Source organism: Lipophrys pholis, assembly GCF_963383615.2.
Source record: "Lipophrys pholis genome assembly, chromosome: 20".
NCBI classification, from domain to species: Eukaryota; Metazoa; Chordata; class Actinopteri; order Blenniiformes; family Blenniidae; genus Lipophrys; species Lipophrys pholis.
The window spans coordinates 5,684,611-5,707,053 of NC_137648.1; the positions used below are offsets into that span (position 1 = coordinate 5,684,611).

At 42.1% G+C, this 22,443-nt stretch overlaps 1 protein-coding gene across 1 annotated transcript in view; it reads right to left on the bottom strand.

Moving 5' to 3' along the window:
* Window positions 1–10,643, bottom strand: part of eya1 (EYA transcriptional coactivator and phosphatase 1) — a gene marked incomplete at its 5' end in the record, with an annotated part of 32,843 nt that extends 22,200 nt beyond the window's left edge. The window contains 7 exons of the mRNA XM_080489899.1: window positions 372–558; window positions 1,148–1,230; window positions 5,239–5,361; window positions 6,225–6,370; window positions 6,764–6,830; window positions 8,448–8,525; window positions 10,520–10,643. Coding sequence (XP_080346025.1) covers window positions 372–558; window positions 1,148–1,230; window positions 5,239–5,361; window positions 6,225–6,370; window positions 6,764–6,830; window positions 8,448–8,525; window positions 10,520–10,643 — 808 coding nt within the window. The remainder of the gene's footprint in view (window positions 1–371; window positions 559–1,147; window positions 1,231–5,238; window positions 5,362–6,224; window positions 6,371–6,763; window positions 6,831–8,447; window positions 8,526–10,519) is intronic.
* Between the last annotated feature and the right edge of the window lie 11,800 nt (window positions 10,644–22,443).

A 22,443-nucleotide genomic window follows, 5' to 3' on the forward strand; every position in this document is an offset into this window, starting at 1 on the left:
AATAAATCAGCCGTGGAACATATGCTGAAAGCTATTGTGCTTCATTCTGATTCAATAAACATGAGATAACAGATTACATGTCAAGTAGAAACATTAGATACGCCATTCATCTAAAGTAGAAGACATTAAGTTTAGATGATGGTATTGTTTATTATTGATGATTTAAACAAAGTTATAAAATTAAGCACAACTCATGAACATACAAACTCAATTGCCAGATGATGCATCAATATCGTTGCCGCATCAGATTAAACCCTAAATACAGGCTGAAAGAGTCTCCTACTCACAGTGAGAATGAGCATGTTCACTTCAGCCGCTGCTCGTTTGAAAGAGAAACACATTCCAGCTACACACTGTGGTTTGACTCCTACCTGCAGGGTTTTCTGTGAGAGCTTGGCTGGTGACACCAGCGGGTGGCTCCTGCAGGGTGTAGGTGGTTGTGGTGGAGGGCGTGCTGGGGCTGGTGTTGTTACTTGTCATGTAGGGTGAAGTGTAGGGTGAGCTGTTGTAATACTGAGCATACTGGGTCTGGCCAAATCCTGGATAACTGGGGTAGTCCTGTGGAGACAGACATGGTAAGGGAAAAGAAAAAAAAAAAAAAAAAAAAAGCATACAGACAAAGATAAGGTCAATTATGGACATAAACAAGCAATAAGGGAGCTATGAGTACAATGAGCTGGTAGAGGAGAGATATTTATCCCAATTGGAGAAGCAAAGGGGGACAAAAAGTAGTTGGCCTGCAGAAAATAAGTAGGAGGTTTGGCAGAGTAATCCGAGATATGCCCTCACGTAGTGTTGCTACTTTACAGAGCAGATTCCAAAAAATAAATGCAAACACATGTCTGTTCTGTCCTACATCTGGACAACGATCTGTCTTGTATTTTTCTTTTTTCTTCTTTCCCCTTTCCCTCTGTGGCATATATATGTGTTGGAGAGGGTACAAAAGATAATCCTGTGTACAAAGCCTTTTGACATTGTGAGTGATTTATGTTTGAATGTGTCGCGGATGAAATGTAACATATTGGGTATGCCTGTTTTGTAAATATTTCCAGGTTGCCGGCCTGCAATTCCAACAAAAAACAACTGATAGCTGCATATTGATACCAGATTAGAGCAGCGGAGAGACGAGGAGGAAGTGCGCCGCTACCTGCTGTGTGCTGTTGAAGCCAGTCGAGTTTGTCAGGGAGTTGTTTCCTGCATACAGTCCCGATGTTGTTGTGAAAGTACCACCTTCAAAATGAACAGTTTTACAACTTTAGAGTTTAGAATGAACACACGGGAAATAACATGCAGCAGCAGAAGGTGAAAAATAAGAAGACAGATTGTTAGAGATAAAGTATTGTGCTTTTTTTTTTTTTTTTTTTACATTTATACACATTTAGGGCAACAGAGAGTAAGCCTCAAGGAGCACTCTTATCTCCCTCCTCTTCCTATCTTATCAGTGATTGGATCAGACCTGATGAATGATGGGGTGGGGGTGCAGAACAACCTGCTTCCAAGCCCGCACAATGAGAGGCACACAAGGGACTGTTGTGTGTAAGCCACCGAAGGGTGGCGTGGAGTGAAGGGGGTGGAAAACGATGGATGCACCCAGACGGAGGTAAGATGAGGGTGCCGGGGGAGGGGGATGGGGGTTGGGGGGTGCACGGTGGGCATTGTAGAGATGTGGGCAGGGTGAGAAGCACTGCTGAAATCCAGTACCAATGACAATGTATGCTTTGCTTTTCACTTGCTCAAAGAATATACCTCCAGGGTAATTAAATCATTCAAAGGGGTTGATAGCATCTAATGGCTTAATGATATACATGCCAAGAGTTATATTGGAGAAGATCAGTCGCAGCCCTCTGGGGCACTACCTCTCTTTTTATCCTTGCCGAGTACACACCTGTACTGTCAAAGCAGGAAACGGCAGGACGAGGAAATCAAAGACGGGTGGAAAAACTCTTTTTGAATCGTAAAGTTGCAATTATGACCATTAAATGACTTTTAAGAACAAAGTAAAGGGAATGATTTTATAGGAACACGTATCTTCAATTGTATTCTGAGAATAAAGTACTTTAAATTTGGCAGCTCGACTCAAATATTTTCACAATGACAGATATCGCAGTACACTGGTACACCATAATAAGCCTGGTTTAGGGCTGAAAAGAAAATGGAGCTGAACAGACTCATATCTGAGTTGTGGTACTCCTGCCTGCAGCAAGAACTTCTGTATGTTTATAAAAAGAAGAACATTAAATTACAAAGCACTCAAAGCTAAAGGCTGATGCATTTAGCTCCAAGAGATGGCTTGACTCAATGTGCTGAAGCTCTCAATGCAAAACATACACATCGAGACACACAAGCAGGATGTAGAAGTCTATAGAAATAACAATTGTGTCCGTATTTTATGATATCTTTCTAAGATTTGAGTAATTTACTTTTTAACAATCCTATAAAACGTTCATAAAATGCATGAAAGCATCACTGCACTTCTTACAACCTTCAAACGCATCGCTCTTAGACTTCAACCCTCCTTTCTGCCTATACAAAGATGGATTGCTTGTCCATACAGCCACAGGGGACATTAATGAACACTGCAACAGCTTTCCCCACTTATCAACACTGTGAGTCTTCAATTGGCAAAAAAAAAAAGGTATCCCACAGCTTCAGTGAAAAATAGGCAGGAGACAAATTTACTGTTCTTAAATGAGGGAGTAATTACACCTTTGTTGTCGGAGACAAACAGAGGGAGTTCCTTTCATCCTCTGGTCATTGGTCCCATCAGGAGGGCCCTCCCACACCGTGACAAACATGAAGCAGCTTTCAGACGGGGAGGGGGAATGATTGGGAGAGTTTGTGAGGGTGAGGGAAGGTGGAGGAGGTAGTGTGATGGTTTGGGTATGAAAGGTAGTATAGCTGAGGAGAAAAATAAATCTCTCCAAAGCTTATGCTGATTGTGTAGTTTCTCACTCACTGTTCCTAACAATTGCACACCGCAAAGCATTCAAATATGGATTTCATCCCGGCCGCTACAGCAACTCACATCAGCAAGGTTCTCTCTCTTTTTGTATGTTGTTTAACATCTCAAGGACAGGAGGGGCGTTTGCTAAACTTTTGTCTTCTCTGCGGAAAGTTCAACATCAAGTGAAAGTCCAAGAAAACAATGAGACAGACACGAGAGGAGTGAGGCTGTGAAGGACAACAAATTAGCCTAATGCACAGTTCAAACAGTCATAAAAGCCCTCAGTGGCCGGGTCTGAGGGTTGCTGTGTGGAGAACAAGGAGCCACATAAAAGCCGAGGGGACCCCTGGCAGCCCAGTGAGAATGAACCCATGCTGCTCGGAGTGGTGGTGCTGGTTAAAGTAGGTGGGGGGAGAGAGAGAGGGGGTCTTGTGGTTCCCCCGGGGGGCATGTTTTCTCTCCCTCCCCCTGTCCTGCTCCAGTTAGTTCACTCACTCAAGACCAGACACCAGCCCTCCCTCCTCTCCTCCTTCCCTTCTGCCTTCTGGCTCCACAATTGGAAGTCCATTTGCTTTGCTTGATCAGTCTCCTTGCCATGGGCTATGTCTATCATCAGTGCACAATATTTGTAGCAGAAGTTTGTATGCCCCACTTGGGAATAGGCTATCAAGTCCAGATGGGGCTCTCTTTTTAAAAAAGCAACGAGGGCCTCAGCTTCTTCAGCTCGTACCGCCATTGGGACAGAACACTGGAATCCAATTATTCACCTAATTAGCATCTGCTCAGTCTCACCATCAGCACGGCATCAACGCACCTCTCAAGTTTGAACCATTTTACAGAAAATACATTGTCACAAGTGATTGCACGAGTGAGGCGCAGAGAAAACTTTTACCCAGTTGTGACACGAGGGCACCCCTTCTGGGCGTATGCAAAGCTCTGTGGCGTCAGATGAGAAATTTAAGAGCGAAAGCATTAATTTAATCGTCTTCTGCCTTGACAGCTGGCCACAGGCTGGTCACTGAAAGAGGGGGGCAGTATCAGATGTGGAAAATGAGTGTTTGGTTGGGACACCCAGGCCTGAGGCACATTGCCCAGGCAGATCAATAGGGCAGAAAGAGTAATGATGATGGTGTGGCGGAGGGCCAGAGCCACAGTTAGAGAACCCATAGAAGACAGAATAGTGGTCAATCTGTCATCTAACATGGCTTGTCAATTACTGACACACTTCACGCTAACAAGAGGCGAGAGGTAGCAGGAGACATGAAGAGCGAGCGGGGCAGAGTCGGGGGTAGATGAAGAGGAAGCTGAAGAAAGGGCATAATTCTGAGAACACTTTTCGAAGGTTAAACCACCGAGGGCAGAAAAGCAGCTTTGCTCTCAGTGCATTTCTCTCTCTGACTCTTCTTTTTCAGGTGCTTCAGAAATCTTCACTGTGGCCAAGTGTATTTGGTTAAGAGGCGTGGAAACGAGGCCTCCCCGCTTAACATCTGCTGCCGAGCTGGCGTTATTTATTGTTAGATGCTCCGGAGGCTTTTCAGCAACATGTGGCGATGTTTCGATTGTCACACTTCAGCCATTAAAGGAGAGCACACAAAGGTTCACGCTGGCGGCGAGCTGCAGTTCGTTTCCTCTCGCAGGTGGGACTGAGACAGAAAATAGTTGAGAGACACTACCTTGGGCATGAGGCATGGGACGCACACTTAAAACTGTACGACCGCAGAGGAGGAGAAGAAAAAAGGAGGGAGAGTGGGGCGCAACAACTCATCTTTATCGGTTTCAAGGCCATAAATCTCTTTGGTCTCAGCTCTTAAACAAATACAAATATGATCACAGGGAGAGAAAAAACAAAGGCTGTGGAGCGACATGGCTGGTGCCTCTTAAGTGCTTGCCATTTTTTCCATCTGTGTTGATTCTTTTAAGAGGAGAGGAGAGGGAGGCAGCCGTTGTGGCTGCACATAACACCGCCGGGATGCAGCCGTCGGCTGGGGTGAGGACGAGGGCTGTGCTGTGTATCAGCCTGTCAGTGTGTGTGCCATATAATCAGAAACAGGCCTATCACTGGAAGGCTAAATAAAAAAAAGATAGACAAAAACAATTATACTGAACGAGGGCTGAATTAATATTTTCACAACAGAACTTAAAAGATGTGGGTCAAACATTACAAATAATATAGGAAAAAAAAAAAATTGATTGCCAGTGACACAAAACTTGCAGAAAGTGTAATAAACGTGTAAATCTATGAGTATGCACAAGAAAAAAAAAAAGGAAAAAAAACTCCACAAAGATGTCCTCACCCTGCATCTGGTAACTGTAGGGGGCCTGTCCTGTCTGTGGCGTGGTGAAGCCAGAGCTGTAGCTCAGGAAGCCCGTCTGTCCCGGGGATTGGGACTGGCTCAGACCTCCCTCCGTCTTTATGCCTGTCCACAATGGACCTAAATCAGTTAGTGACACCAGATCGGTTTGATGCACAGACAACAGTCAACACAGGTTTAAATTACAGTGGACACAGCGAAGGGACAGCGCCTCTGTTAGCATAACACTCTAATCACAATGGATAAGCAGTGATTATGTGATAACTGATTTTTTCTTCTCATCTTGCACTGGATTGTGTCACAGTGGCACAGAGGCTGACTACTTGGCTGCTTTAGAATCCGAATGAATGTTTGGATTGTGATTAAGTTTACGATAATAGAAATTACAACTGTTATTATCATTATCCAATATAGGTCACATGTGAAAAGGTGCAATGGGACATTTTGCTGGAGTTTGTGAGCTACACTGGCCGTTCTCTTGGCCGAATCAGTCACAATGTAAATCCTATGCAACGGTAGGTTGCAGGACTCCATTCAAATAAACATAGTAAATTCCTGCACATATTGGAGAGTCTTGTGGGGTCAAAACACTCTAAAGACTTTGGACAAATAAAGTCCACAGCGAGCCATGTACTCTGTGCTTTCTCTCGCAACGCCAGAAGAAACCAGTTTTTGTTTTTAGATTTATATCTCTAATCTTTCCGCTCTATCTGAACAGCTTCACAAGCAAATTCTCTTTTATTGCAGTGGAGGAGAGTATGCAGGCACTAAACAACAACTCAGCATCTCGCCTGCTCCTGCCGGAGGGATTGTGGGAACATGGTTTGGTTAGACTGAGCGCTGGTTGTTGACCTTCAGAAAGGAGAAAGACCGTCCTCATTCTGCACATGAACACAATTTTCAACATCACTGGCATTATTAAGACTTGTTGCGCAGCATGATTCTGTGATTTCATTTCATTTTTTTACCGTAAGCTGGGATGCCATAGGGCTGGCCAGGCTGGGGGTAGCTCGCATAGGCTGCGGCCTGCTGCATTCCTGTGGTGTACTGCGTCTGTCCATACGCAGCCATATTTTGGGATGAAGGGGTAGGAAGAATATGCGGATATGTTCTGCTATTTGAGTGAAGACACACACACACACACACAAAAAAAGTGAGAAAGGAAAGAAGGAAAAAATTAAACCATGTTTTACCCCCAGACCTAGAAAAACCATCTTTTGCGAACTGACAAATTCCTTGTGATTGCATTGCTTTATTGCAAACATGAGCCAAGCACTGGGACGGATAACATCGAACACCTCATACACACCGAGAAAGAACAATAAATGACAAAGAAAAGTTTTCCAAGATGATAATAAGAAGGGATTTCAGAGTGTGTAAGCTGCAGACATCCAGGCAAACAAAGGGAGTCCGAGAAAGCCCCCGATCCAGCAGAAGGATCTAATTAAAGATCTAAATGAAGTTGGATGCTGCTTATTTTTTTATAGAAAAATAAAAGAAACCTTACTTGGACGGATAAATCTGCGGAGAGAACTGGTGAGTTTGTCTTGGGCTGAAGCCACTGGTTCCAATAGCTGAGGAGAGTTAAAAAGAAAAGAGGCAAGCACATATTTAAACATTATGGAATAGGGTAAATATTGTTTTTTGCCAACAGTACTTCTGGATTCCAAGGAAACAGTAATTACACTGCATTACTCTATTTATTTTGGTAACCCTTCTTTTTAAGGTTGAAATCTGGAGAGCAATAAGGAAGTCAAATAATCAGGTAGAAACATCAGGTTCTTCTGCTGACCCGTGTATCTCTGACATACTTTCAGGCTGCTATGACTACCCGTGGTGTAAACACGCCGGCGATGGGTTGAATGAGTCTCGGCCTGTGGCTTCCAAAGCCTCGGGCCTTTACAGCCACAACCACACTGGAAGTGACATCACTGATTGCAGGTAATGAGCGCTACTGCATGATTATTCAACGACTGTTTGGCTCCGCGGTGCTGTTAGAAAAGAGCCACAGACAAAATCAATTTCATCTTTTGGAAATTCTATCTTTAATGTTATCTGCAGGCGTTAGTTGACACATTTTGAATATCTCCTCTACTTCTGAAAAGAAAATGGAAAGTAAGTTAAATGTTGCTTGAATCAGTATTTCCTAACACGCATAGCAAATATTAAAAAAGTTTTAATATGCACCAAAAACATCCATGCATGATAGAATTTTATTTAGAGAAAAGTATAACAAGAGGTGCTCTTATACCTGTAACTACTTCAACATGCATTTTAAAAACCCAAACAACTCAGACAAGCAACAATCTCAGTTTCCCCGGGTAAATGCAGCGAAGCGGCGCAGTTTGGAAGCATCTGTCTAATTGGTCAAGACATGTAAAATACGGGATTTAGTTGGGGGAGCGTTAACTGTATGCAACGTACGCTATCACCCCCTAACACACATTATTAACATGGAGCATTTTTCCCCCCACATCAGCAGCACCTGCCACTGCACAAAACTTGCTCTTCTGAACAGGGCTTTGGGTTTCCCCGCGGAGGATATGAGGTGTAAGGTTACCAAGTTTCATTAATATTGTCAGAGACAAAAGTCATACAGCGATTCACGCGCTTCTGGCTTCAGGTATCGAATATTTAGTCAAACAGTCGAGGAAATACAGCAAAATTAGCGGCAAGGTAATAGCAGGCACAGTTGGTGCTATGAATAACTGTTTATAGATAAAGTATCCGGGTGCTGAGGGATGATATGAAGACACGAGTGAGGTCAGAACAAAAAATAAGCCAAAATAAAAAATTATTATCTCCTCTATTTCTGTTGCAATTCAGACAATGTTCATTCTACTCTGTAGCCTTGGTTTTATTTAGCTGTGTGTGTGTGTGTGTGTGTGTGTGTGTGTGTGTGTGTGTGTGTGTGTGTGTGTGTGTGTGTGTGTGTGTGTGTGTGTGTGTGTGTGTGTGTGTGTGTGTCTGTTTGAAAGAAAGGTGTGAAAACGCCGCCTCTGACAGGGTGATAGGGTGACAGTCCGTAGAGAGTGACGGCCAGTGGGACGTCGTGTCACTCCACTGGACAGACAGGCTCAGTGCATTACAGGTCTTAATTCAGTCTACAGTGACATGGGAACCATCGCAGTGTGTGCACACGCACACACACTCACACACACACACCCACACACACACACTTCACATCTCACCTGATCCTGAGAAGCTGTCTAGAGAGGTGTCTGCTACTGAGGTGATGATTTCACTGCTGCTCATTGGCTCTGTTTTAACTGCAAACAGAAAAGCCACATTTCAACCAAAAGCACCAAGTCAATGATGGTTAATACAGAGAGCAGATCCACTCGACTCTATTGGACGACCTGACTTTCACAGTCACATAGTCTTTTTATTAAATTTTTTTATTTGATCTGGTCCCAAAATGTAAATGTATATTTATCATACATTTTGACTTGTTGCTTTATTTGAAAGCTGTGAGCAATGTATATTCTTGAGATGAATTATACTGCTTTAATACAAGCACTTAAATTATATATCTACGTGAGACAATTTCCTTGATTAGCTGGTGTCGTTTTTATCAAAACTGCATTAATTTGAGTTACTTTTATTAGGTAATATCAATCACACTTTACATAAATTTGTGAAACAAGAAAAATAAACAGCAGACTCATTCTGCATTCAAATGTAGGATGAGACAGACACTGTTCCTGTCGCCGTGTGTTAAAGCCACAGAGAAAGAGCTGACTGGTTTAGCCAACTGCAATTGAAATGTCAGGGAAATATATGATGTATAAAATCTTTTTAAGAGTGTAGCGAACACTGTTTGACCTTGACTCAGTTATATAGCTCAGCGATAGATTTCCAAAGACAATTTCACAGCTATCTGACAGCTCAGAAATCTTTGAAATCAATCCATTTCACTTCAGGCGAGCTGAAGGAACCCCCCCCCCCCGCCCTTTTTTTTTCCTCCTTTCTTTTTCTGGCAAAACAAATTGACAATGTGGGCAAGGGAAGTCATGCTCAGTGGAATCCCTCATGGTTGGAGAAGCTACTTGCTGTCATGTTTTACATGTTTCTGCGCTGCTCGCCCGATGAGGAAACACATGTTGCCGAGAGATCATTCTTTGGAACAACACACCAATGAAAATATAGTGGCAACGAGCATGCAGCAACCGGCACACACCCGGGTCACAGAGCACACAAGACCGACTGTGTTCAGCATGAAACAACCAAATAAAAAAAAAAACACAAGCTCACAATCGGACCAATCAATAAACACTTGAATCAAGTCTGGCATCAAACCATGCTTGGGACAGAATACCACAAAAAAAAAAAAAAAAAAAAAAGACAATAAATACCAAAGATGTTTTGAATGAAAGGCACAATAGTTGAGGCAGTTTTGTACATTTGCAGCCGATAAACTGAAGATTTACAAGACTTTTTTTTTAATTTTTTTTTTATTTTTTATAAAGATCTTTGTGAGTGGAGTGCTTCCAGTTTCGGGGGAAAACACCAAGTATTGTCCTTTCATTGTGTCACTGAAAGTAGACAAACCTGCAGCGGACTGTGAGTTAGAACCTAACAACCAGTCTGCAGTGGTAAGCATTGTGATGTTATCACCTATGGGAAAGAAAGAATGGCAAAAGGGACACATGACAGTCTGTATCGTGGCTACGGCTCCTGCGTCATGAAAAAACACACACACACACACACACACACACACACACACACAAAAAAAGAAAATCAACCGTGAGCATGGAGCAAAGTTTGACCCGCACATGACGTGAGAAGGGGGTGCTTTTTAAAGGTTTGTAGGTTGGTTTGTGACATGAGCATGACTACTTCACTAAACAAAGGCTCAGATTTAAAGCAGAGGCGAATCACCTGAGTAAATAACTATGTACATCGGAGACCTCATGCAAAGCGCCATCATTTCCATGCTGTGGGCTTTGAATAATTACATGGCTACTTAAATAAACAGCTAATACGCACCGACAAACAACTAGTATATGCACTGAATTGTGAAAGCTACAAATGCCAAAGCAGAATATAATATTTGGAGAGGACTCTACATTATAAAGTAGCAAAACTTTGTATATCTAATCGTATATTGAAGCAAAATATAGGTATTAAAATGTTTTCCTGCCAGTTTAGCCGTAAAACACTTTGACTGCATTGATCCTGTGTAAATTTATTTCAGACTGTAACATTTGAAAATATAGGGAAGAAGTTGAAAAAGCTAAACTTAAGCTCACTGCACACATACCTTCAGTGCCATTGGGTGTCATGGAATTGTTACTGATGTGCGAGTTGTCGAGGTTGGGACCATTAGGAGATTCACTGCTTCCACTTACTCGGCTGTGAGGACTGGCTAGATCCTGCATTTCCATAGACCTGACGAGACACACACACGCACGCACACACACACGCACACACACACGCACACACACACCAAATCAAATTACACATATCACTCTGGCTTCACGGGGAAGGCACTGAGCTCTGACGCTGTGGGGACAATACACGTAATCCAGAAGCGATCGTAGTAAAATGATTAAGACGCCACGATGTATTCCAGTAGAAGTAGATGAAATGTTATTTAAAAAAAAAGTTTGCTGACATTTTCAACCAAATTGGAAGTTTTTTTTTTTTTTTTTTTTTTTTTTAAGTGAAGCCAAAGAAGAAGAAAACAAACGCAGAACGTACTGCAAGTTACACAACAAATAGAAACAATACAGTCTCACATTTCTCTCCTTTCAACAGTCTCGGCAGATTTAAATGATGTGAACACAAAATGTTTACTGTCGACCCGGCCCCGGTACAAAAACGGCCTTAAGTGTATATCGTGTTGTGTGGTGATGGAGACCGTTCACAGATGTTTGCTGGTTCGAGACAATTGGTTAATGTGCCTGTTAAACGCGCAGCACTCTGCTTGATTATGAGCGCGTATGCCTCAGCGATGGGCAGATGAGAAGCTCATGAGGCATGTGTTTGCTCTGGCAGGCTCCTTAATTGTTTCTGTGTTTATACGAAAAGACCACGCCACTGAAAACATTATTCTATCTTCTCATTTGTGCGCTCAAAAGGATTTGATCGAGTGTAGACAATGGAGTAAAAAAAAAAAAAAAAAAAAAAAAAAGGGAGGCACGAGTGATTGAGAAGTACGGCCACAGACTCTCTCGCCCTATTTGTCTCTGCCACCGTTCCCACTGCAACAGCCAGCTGATGACATTAGGATAAAATGTTTAGTACATTATACTGCCATTTTCAATTACACTTCAGGGCTCTGGATATCGCTCCTATCAGTAAACATTGGCCTTTTCACGAGGCCACAAAGATAAATGTTGAATTCACTCTGAGTGATATCAGATGCCATGAAAAAACTGAATTACGTGATGAAAAGATTAGATTGTGATTTGCCTCATATTATAACAGTTTGCAGTATAACTTTGAAATTGTGGAGTTTTTCTTGCAATATTTAAAAGTGGGAAAAAAAAAAGAAAGATCACTTTCAAACTTTATGTATTTCCCAGCAATATAAGCTGCCTTGTAATTTTCCCCCAAAATATGTAATAATTTACTCCTCTCCCCCAAAACAACACACAACACTTGAAGATGCACAAAACAAACTACTTGATCCCACTTTGCCAAAACTTTGTTTTTTTTTCCAGGCAAAGAAATCTTCAAATCAAAAAACAGAGAAATGTTGACAGCTGTTCAGCACAGCGTCTAAAGGCTAAAGAAATCTGTGCTGCCACACGGAGAGCTGCAGGTCTCTGATGCTGCTGGCAGAGGCACAACTCTGCTCTTACCTGGAGCTAGATGGCTTTGAGTCCTCCCAAACCACACTCCCTTTCTGTACTCTGCCTCCACCTGCCCCGGCAGGAACAATGTCACTCCTTGTTATACTGCAGCTCGATGTCACAGTCCGGAGCCATCCATGACACAAAAAGGCTTGTCTAAGAAAACATTATTGTTATTCTGGAGCAGAATGGGAAGAGAGGGCTAGCGGGAGAACAGAGGCTCACATTGTCTCTGTCTGAGCCGCAGCCCTGCTCCACTGTTGTTTCCTCCTCCAGGTCCTCCCTCCTCCCTGAGCGAGGGGAGCATGGCCAAATGACGGAAAGGTGATTCATCATTGGTCTACGACAGCTGCAAACTGGATTAGCCCTCCCCCAATCAACATGCAAAGCGGCTTAGCCAAGGTAAGCAGGAAGGGGTGGTGGGTGTTGCATGGGGCGGGAGGGGGGGGGGGGAGGTAGGCAGAGGGGGTGAGGGGTTGGGGGAAGAAGGGGTGAGGGTGGGAGAGCCTGCCTATTTTCCTGCTTGAGGTGGCCTGCTGCTGGAAGGGAAGATGGGACTTGTTGAGCAGAGGTAAGTCAAGCATGACACCCCCAGCATCTCCAGCAGATCTTTCATCTGCAATTGACACTATCTGAAATTTATCAGCACTCCTCCTGCCGGCATACTGACAGCTCCTAATGGCCGTCAGGGCCGATTCCCACAGGCCTGCCCCAGCCTGAGGCCGGGGCACGGCGCAAAAAATACACACTTTTTCCAACTTCACTGTCTTCTCACACTGAACAAAACTCTAGAAAGAGACGCACACATACACACAAATACACTTAAAACTTTTTTTTCTATTTTGCAGCAAAAATAAATGCTTATGACTTTTTCTGTAGCTCACAAGAACACATAACTCATGCCTCCACACACACACACACACACACACACACACACACACACACACACACACACACACACACACACACACACACACACACACACACACACACACACACACACACACACACACACACACACACACACACACACACACACACACACACACACACACGGCACTTTAGAGGCCCCCGAATCAGTGGTGCATCTCAGACAATGAAGGAGACTGGAAACAAGAACATGGAGAGCATATGGAGCCACATATGTTTCCTATGACGCTACGAATGCCTCTATTACTCTCCTTTAGCTGACAGTTACATTTTGCTGTCCACTCCCGCTCTGCTTGTCTCTCCGCAAACATCAAGCAGAGCCATATACTTGCATGGCTATAACACTATATTAGACCTGACTCCAGCCCACCATGGGAATAAAGGGTCCAAAAAAGGTCAAAGGTATTCTGCTGGTCAGGAGAAAATAAAAATAAAATACAGATATATAAAATGCTTTTTTTTTTTTTTTTTTTTTTTTTTTTTAAATACTGGCATGATTTCTTTAATGGCTGACTGTTTACATGAGCCAGGGTAACCTGAGATGCATGGTCTTAGGTTTTTGTTTTTTTTCTTTTCTTTTCTCTTCTTTTTTTTTCCACCAGGCTTTGCTCTTCACACTAAGGCAAAGCCTTTATGAATACCATTCCAGCTTTACAATTTACATTCTCTCCCACTGCTTTTGGTGCAGAAATCCTAGGAAAAAAAAAAAAAAAAAAATTCTATTTTATTTTCATTCATGTGCTTTAGCAAAGTTTTCTTCTGGCTTTTTTTTTTTTTTTTACATATTGAAATCGTCAAAGAGGGACGCAAAACATACCCAATTATATAATAAGAGATAATACAATATGAAGAAATTCAACAGAGGTAAAATCCGTGAAGACGAAAGAAAAACATCTTTTTGCCATAGTGCATTAACAGGGCTGTAGAGCCGGGGGAAGTTGTGGAGAGAGAGTGTTGTGGTGGGATGATGTGGTATGGTGTGTGTGTGTGTGTGTGTGTGTGTGTGTGTGTGTGTGTGTGTGTGTGTGTGTGTGTGTGGTGGCTGGCGTCTCTGTGCAACAGTGCAGGCCAATAAAGCCATTAGCATACTGGTGTGTCAGCCTCTGCCAGCAGGTGAAACCAGCCAGGTGAGGAGACGGAGGAGGAGGGCGGCAGGGATTTAAAAGCAGAAATAAGCCTTTCTTCCTCACCACTAAATCATATCTTCTTTAGTTTTTTTTTTTCTTTGTTTTTAAGAAGATTGCCTACATCCAGCATCTTTGATGTGCTTCGTACCTCAGCCTGAACTGCTGGGTCGTTGAAGCAACAAGAACAAAAAAAAACAAAAAAAAAACGCTGGTTAGACGAGGCGCTGCGAGTGTCATCGAGAGGGAAAAGGAAGAAGTGCCACAACACGCTTCCTTCACGGTTTGTTTGCTGGCCTTTTTGTTTCGCTTCACTTATTTCAAGACCTGCATTTCCAAAAGGTAAATATAGTCCCAGCTAAGCTTTTAGCAGGGATCATCTCAGCATGTAGGCTGTCTGATCTGGCACAAACTGTTTCCCTCCCTGTGCTGCACAGTGAAGCAACAAGCTATTTAACACAGACATGGTTGAATGTCCTTTTTTTTTTTGCTGAATTTGTGATTGAAAAAAAAAAATATCATGCTGCATAAATCAAGCACTTTTGTACTTTTTTTTTTTTTTTTTTGCTCCCTCTGTTAATTTTCAACACCATGTAAACCATGTGTTGTGTGTTACAACTTTTTTTTTTTTTTTTTTTTACAAAACAACGCTTTAATCAAAATCTAACTTTAAAACAACTAATCCTCACTTAAGCTGGTCAGCTGAATCCACATGGTGGCCCAGGAAAAATAAATCCACTCGCAAAGAATGTAGATGCAGACAACAATTGGACACAGATGTGAGTGGAATTAGGCACAGTTTACAAAATGCTACACTTCACTTGTGTCTCAATACTTCGCCAAAAAAATGACGGCTGCCAAAAATGCAGTGGATGGACCTTTTTTCTTCTTCTTCTTCTTTTTTTAGCACTCACATAGTTAGTGCACATTTATAATGAAATCATTAAAATTATCTGATGTTGTTTTCTTTTTTTTTTTTTGGTCTTTTCAAAATAGAATAAAAAAAAAATTGCAGACATCAAAATGAATTGATTTGTAAATAAAAAGACAATTACTTGTGATTTGTTTGGTATTTCTTAATTGCATACATAGCTAATTGTCCTTATACACAATAGTGAAATATTCCAAACATTTTTAGCACAGTTTACATGCAGATCTTGACAGCACATGGCACGCCACACACAATCTAACATTTTGCCTGTAATTAAAAGCGCAATTATTAACAGATGTGCTCTGTTGCTGATGCGCAATTTGTTTCTCCCATTCGACTCAAATCTGAAATTGTGTTGCAGCAATCCGCTGGATGGCTACATTAAATCTGTTAATACTGTGCTCTTCAACCTTGGAAATTATTTCCAGAAGGCCACTTCACCTTTGAGGGGCCATAGAGCAAGATTTAAGGTGGAAGTTTTATCACAACCTGCCTGCCACCGTGACCACTGCAGAGCGAGAGGGGCTTTACAAGGGAGGCATGAAAGAAAGTTCAGGGACAAAAGTCACTTTAACACTTTAATGCCTGTGAATTGTTTTAATTCTCTAAAGTGTGACACGGTAATCTCCTGTACTGATGTCACTATTATCCACACGTGGCAGAATTTATTTTTTTAAACTGCGCATTTCAAAGAAAGGTTACAAATAAGTGTGTTATTTTTCTGTACATGAAAAAAACTGCCTTTTCTTTTTTTTTTTTTTTTTTTTAAAGGTGATCTGCACAGAAAACTGTTTTGAAAAAGGAGTGGCCCTCCTCACTGTTGTGTAAAACGTAAACTTTTCTCAATTTACAAACAAACACACACCAGCAGGTATTAAGTGATTGAGGACTCATATTGGCCACTGTCAGTAAAAGCCCAGAGAGCTCATTTCCTGCTCTTTCAGCCCAATAGTTCAGCTCCAAACAGTGGTGTGTTAACAAAACAACACCCCGCAGTATTTAGTAAACAATTTCTGCCCACTAATCACCCAGTATGGGCTACTTATTAGGAGCTCCCCTATTACCTCCTTCCTTTTCTCGTGCTCCCTCTCCACCTCTCCATCTTCCTCCCTAATAGCCGACCGAAGCGGGATCAATTAGGCCTCTGTGTCTTTCACCGTTTTTAATCTCATCTCTGAGAGAAGAGGACGAGGGCACGGACTCGTCCATATACGGAAGGCATCGGTCCTTGGGCAAACAATGCCACCGCCGACCACTCCTGCGTGTACACACCGCAGCTCAACATGCAGCCGAGCGGAGGAGACCCTGATCTCTCTCCCGTCTGTCTGCGCAGAGCAAATACACAGTGCAAACAGCCTCAAATCAGCCCGCTCATTATCTGTTAATTGGATAAATAAGGTTATTGTGTGTGTGTGAATGGCTGCAGCCGGCGGTCACACACGCTGTCATGTTTGTCTACACAGAGAGGAGGCCACTTTGGAAGCAGCCTCTACTAACTTCCCCGCTTCCGCTCTTTCATCTACGCGCACCTCTCTAAACACCGAAAAGACGGGAAGGCGTGTGAAAATGACAGGAATTAAGAGGATGGAAAAAAGGAAAGAGGAACCATTTTAGACATGAAATGGCTTTTTACACACACACACACACATACACATACACATACACATACACATGCATGCACGCACACACACGTATCTCCCTGACTCGGGATGTGAGCCTGTGATCGTACGCGCTACATTAAACCAGAACATCCTTCAATTAGAGCGGCTGGTGATTACAGCGTGTGACTCATCTTCACTACACGTGAAATACTGGCGAGCGGAGACGCAGCACGGCCGGGAGTGGAGGCCTGTCGTCCCGGTCAGACGCTCAGAGCCTCTCAGGTCTCCTCGCGGCATTCCTGGCCTCAGCAGATGGCATTGGATGTCAGCTGCTTTAACTGTGTTAGTTTTGTTTGTTCTGCCAGTAGAAGAAAAAGGAAACTGCTGCAGAGTATCGAGTGTTTTCTTTGCCTGATCAAAATTGTAAACGGGGTCAAACAATAATCGTTTCTTTTCCCCACAATGCCGATTATATTGACAAGAATAACAATTTTCTTTTAAAGAATATGCACAGAATGTTTACAGGATTTACAGATTGAAAAGGGCTTTTTTGATATAGATAAGGAAACATGTAAAACCAGTATTTCAAAATTAAATATGAGTAAATTTTGAATAAAATATTCAACTTCAAACACTAACTACAATAAAAATACGATCATATTTGGTGTGATTCATGTATGATATATATTTATATATTATATATATATTTATATAGCGTGTATAATAAAAATGAAGTTTAGAAGGAATTATCACATACACATGACTCCAAATTGTTATTTAAATGAAATACGATCATGTTTTTAAAATCTCCTTTATCATGAGCTGCATTTACCATCATCTAAATTACAACTAAACATTTATGTGAGAGAAGGGTATTTTTTAACGTTATCATCTGTCATTATCACTGAATTACAGCTGCCATAAGAAAATAAAAGCCTTTCTTTTAAGCTGATATTCGCATGTAAACATTTAAAATGTATTTCATTTCTGAAAATAATAGACGTGCAGTACATTCAGTTTAAACCCTGACAATTGTCTGCAGAAATAAACCAGGAATCCATTTCCACTGACGTATTCACTACAATTATGAATGATATGTGAAAGTAAATGTGGATATAAAAGTATGAAATAAAAGAGTCAATTCCACACACACACATAACACACACACACACACACACACACACTTTAAGACTCACGAATAAAATAAATCAAGACAAGACAGTTAGGAGATGTCAAACATCAGATAGAAGTAAAAGTCATACTCACTACAATTATGGTTGAATCCCTGTGTTTATCCCTTCTTATATCTTCTTTAAAAAAAAAAAAAAGAAAATTCTAGAGAAAGATCATTCAGTCCAGCAGCACGGACAGCAAACTTTCAAAAACGCTTCTCGGCTGCTGGAAGCACACTGAAGCACAACAAATGTAAACTACAAGACGATTTTTTTCTTTTTCATTTTAGGTGTTTGAAGCCATGGAGCCCCGCGTGGTATCTCAAGAGACTCAGTCCTATTGAGAAAGAGAGTTGTCCGATTACTGCTTCAGGCAGTGACTAGTGAGTGTCTGAGGAAAAGGGAAAAAAAGAGAGAGAGTGAGGGAGCAACGCGGAGGGAGGGAGGGAGGGTGGGAGGGAGGGAGGGAGGGAAGGCAGTGAATGAGGGAGGGAGAGGGAGGCTGCTGCCGTTTGAAAAAGCAGAAAAAGTTGCTCGGCGCTCTCACAGGAAGACTTTGCGTCTGGAGGAGGCACGGGGGAGTTGAGCCTCACACCAGCTCCCCATATGTCATTCACTCACAGCTTTAAGCAATAGAGTCCTCTCCAGATTGTATCAGCGGAGACCAAAGACAATGAAATGGCAGCTCTCTGTCCACTGGAGCAGCCAGCTCTGCTCACACACCCCGAGGGCTCACACTTTTCTTCTACCCCCTCTTTTTGTTTTTGTTATGCTCCTTTTTTTTTTTTTTCTTCCTCCACCACAAAGCACTTTTTTTTTTTGTCGTCTCTCTCCTAAGTCTCGGGTCATTGCAGGATTTCTTTCAGTCAGAGACGGACTTCAGAGAGTAAACAAGGGGTTAGGTCATTAGCTGAGGTGATGGGGAGCCCGAGATATAGCTGCAGCCGAGGGGCTCGCTCGGCTCTGTCCGTCTCCACAGCACTCTAGTGGAAGTCCTCCGTCAACACATACACCCCAGCGTCTGTGCGCAAGGTAATGACTGCCTTCTGTCTGCTCCAGGTTATTATTTCAACTGTGCGAAGCTGCTACACGAGGCCATGCGGCTACTGATGAGCTCGAACCGGTGATTTATTCAAGCTGGTGATGAGACTCGAACAGATTCTGCGTCAATAGGTCAAACGTCTTCTTTTTTTTTTTTCCTTCTTTCTTTTCCAGTAGTATCCATTCAGCTCAAACCGAGGTTAAATGATCAATGAACTATTTACAAATTGTTTAATTTCCACATAATCAAAACTGTGGGAGCAGCAGCAACAGTAATACTGACAAATGATAACCGAGAATGAGGAAACCATACATTTTCTATGCTAAAGAGGTGGTGAGAGAGAAAGAGCAGCCACAGCGAGAAGAATAGTTCTGTGTTAGTGGGCTGAGTAATGTGTGCACTACTTGTATGTCTGTGTTGCCTTCAAGTCCGTGGGTGACGATTTCGACACAAAAATAAAATTGTTCTCAAAATGTTTCAGATTATTGTCATTACTTGATTCTTTCATTATCATTGGATTTGTGGCTTTTTGCCTGATCAGCTCCAGAGCTCGTGGCTCCCACCGAAAGCAGGTCAACCAGCCTCTGTATAGTCAACGAGGAGCTGACAGAAATAGATCCGAGCTGCACTACTGATTCAAACGCGCCGTCGCAGTCACAACGCGGACATGCCTGAAATGCAAGCTCCGTTTCCTTTTCCCAAACCAACTGCCCACAGGTAAATCCATAGGATCGCATTACAATATCAGAGCATGAAATATATTGCACAATGAACCGATTCCTGATAACTCGATTGACTGATAGATGCTTAGGGACTCTCGAGTGGCGTTTTCTAATAGCAGAGGGGTACACATGCCAATTAAGTTACTGCATTTATTCAGCGGCTCTATGTTTCAATAAGCAGCTGCATGAAATTAGATGGAGATGTAATTTTTGCAAGTGAGTTATTTTCAAATTGCACAGTATAAATATCCCACGTTGTTTACGCCTCAACTCAAGATTTTTCTCCGATGCTCCTGCGTGGCATGTTTTGAATTAGGGTTTTACTGTTTTAGTGTTCACAGTAATACAGGACAAAGCTGCTAAATACAAACAATCTCATGTAAAAAAAAAAAAAAAGCAGGTTAATCATTAAGTGGGAAATAAAGCATTTGCACTGAACGGTGCTAAAATATTCAGTGAAAAGAAATCAGAAGATGCATAAATTACAGCGATAAAGTTATCTTTAGCGCATGTATAGGAAAAACATACAGCCCTCTATGTATATCTGCCAAATGGAAGCTTAACAAAAGATGCACTGATACTATTCGACTGACATCAGCGCTAAAGCGCCATGTGCCAAAAGCTATATCAAGGAAGAAATTTGAGAAGTGAGCTAAGATTAAATGTGTAGCCGTTCTTTATTAAGGATTATCTTGATGGGACTCAATGGTCTTCATGTGGGGTTGCAGAGATGCCTGCCTGCAATTTAGAGTGAAGAGAGATCTGCACTGTCCCCCACTGCCAATACGTTATCCACTCAGCTTCTCACACACATGGAAATAGACTCCAGTCCAAACGGCTGATTCAGGCCTTCAGATAAGAAATTGAGAGTTAATGTAAATCTAACTGGAATCCTAGTGCTCGTGGTGAGTTCTTTTTTTTTTTTTTTTTCTTTTCCTCAGTTGCTCCACAATGGAGAACATCTCAGTAAAGTGAGTTTACTTATCTTGACAAAGAATATATAAACAGAGTCAAAGGAGCAGGAGCGACGTGACAGGGGATCAAATGGTGCAGATGAAACAAAATGCTAACACCCTGGTGACACAGTTGCAATATTTTCATATGCATATGCTGCAAACTTGTTTGCGTAGAGGTACTACGGTGTTGATACAATGTCACACATCGGGAGGGGATCAAGTTCCTTTTTTGACATATGTCTCCGCAAAGCATTACATTCAAAACCTTCCCCCAAGAAGGGAAATCTGAACTTGGGATAACTTTGGATAGAATAACAGTTTGATATATTTATTCAGGCATTACCGGGTGAAGTGTTCAACTATTGATGAAGGAGAAAATGCAAAAAAAGAAAAAGGAAAAGATCTAACAACACAAACCTGTCACCTCCAACCTTGCCCCTGCCCCAAGTCGGGCGTTACATTTGCTGGATGGCAATTTGTAAAAGTGCTCGTTACGAGATATTCCATATGCATGGCTTCCTGGTAAAAACAGCCATCACCATAGAGTGACATACACTGATCAGCCATAACATTATGACCACCCACCTAATATTATTGCTGCCCCTTGCGCAACAAACTGCAACACACTCTGTATTTTGACACCTTTCCATGAGAACGAGCATTAACTTCTGCAGTAATCCGAGCTATAGTAGCTCGTCTGTTGGATCGGACCACACATACCAAGCTTCGCTCCCCACGTGAATCAATGAGCCCTGGCCACCCATGACCCTGTCGCTGGATCAACCACTTTTCCTTCTTTGGAGCCTTTTTTGATCGATATTAATCACGGCCCACGAAAGACACATTTGACAAAAATTTATTGTTTTTAGCACATTCATTTTCTCGACAAAATCTTCACTTGCTGCTTAATATATCCCACCCACTAACAGGTGCCGCGATAAAGAGTTAATCACCATATATATTAATAACTTCACCTGTCAGTGGTCTTAATGTTATGGATGATCGGTTTATGTTTGAGAAAGCCAGGCTAATCTGATGAACCAACAGAAATTCAAGCTCATTTTCAACACCGTTCCATCTCTGCTTGTGTTTTTATGCGAGCTCTGTAATAATAACTTAAAAGAAACCTGCAAGGCTCCAACGACACTACCAAAGCAAAAACAAAATCTAACCAACGGCAGTTTGAGGACAGCAAACATGTTACCTTGATTTCAAGACGTTTTCCTGCATGTAGCATTCAAGCATACACAATATGCCATTTAGCCATGTACCGGGCTGTCATTAAACTCCACAGAGAATCTTTGATGATGATAAGTTGTCGCCACAAAAAAAAGATCTTGACGGTGCAGACAGATAATTTTGAAGTCCCTCAAGGTAAATTAGTAGCGAGTCAAGTGCTTTCAAGTGGTGAATGAAAGTTCCGAGTGAAGCCTGAATTCCTCATAAACAAACACCGGGTTGGCCGGCCTCGCAGAGAGCAGTGATAAAAGTAAACATAGCATACCTCAACAGGAAGATACAGCGGCGCTTTCCTCCACCGAAGGAGAGGAACAAGGGAAATGGGTTAACCTCAGTCGACGTCACAAACTTAAATTAACTGAGCGACCTTATTGCTGCAGCCACTTTACTTCCAAATAAAACAAACGCATGTTTTGAATTAAGTGAAAGATCCTTTTTTTTTTTTTTTTTTTTTTTAAACATAACATACCAAATCCACACTTTTACAGCGCTATTCAACACTTTACAAAACAATTACCATATATCGTAGTTGTCACAGTGTATGCTAACTAGCGAGAAGTTAAAAACTCTCAGAGGACACATTTGTCCGCGAATATACCGTGAGAGACAAGTGTACTTTATGACCAGTGAAGCACACCTGGGGAAAGTCTATGAGGACCCTGAAAATCCT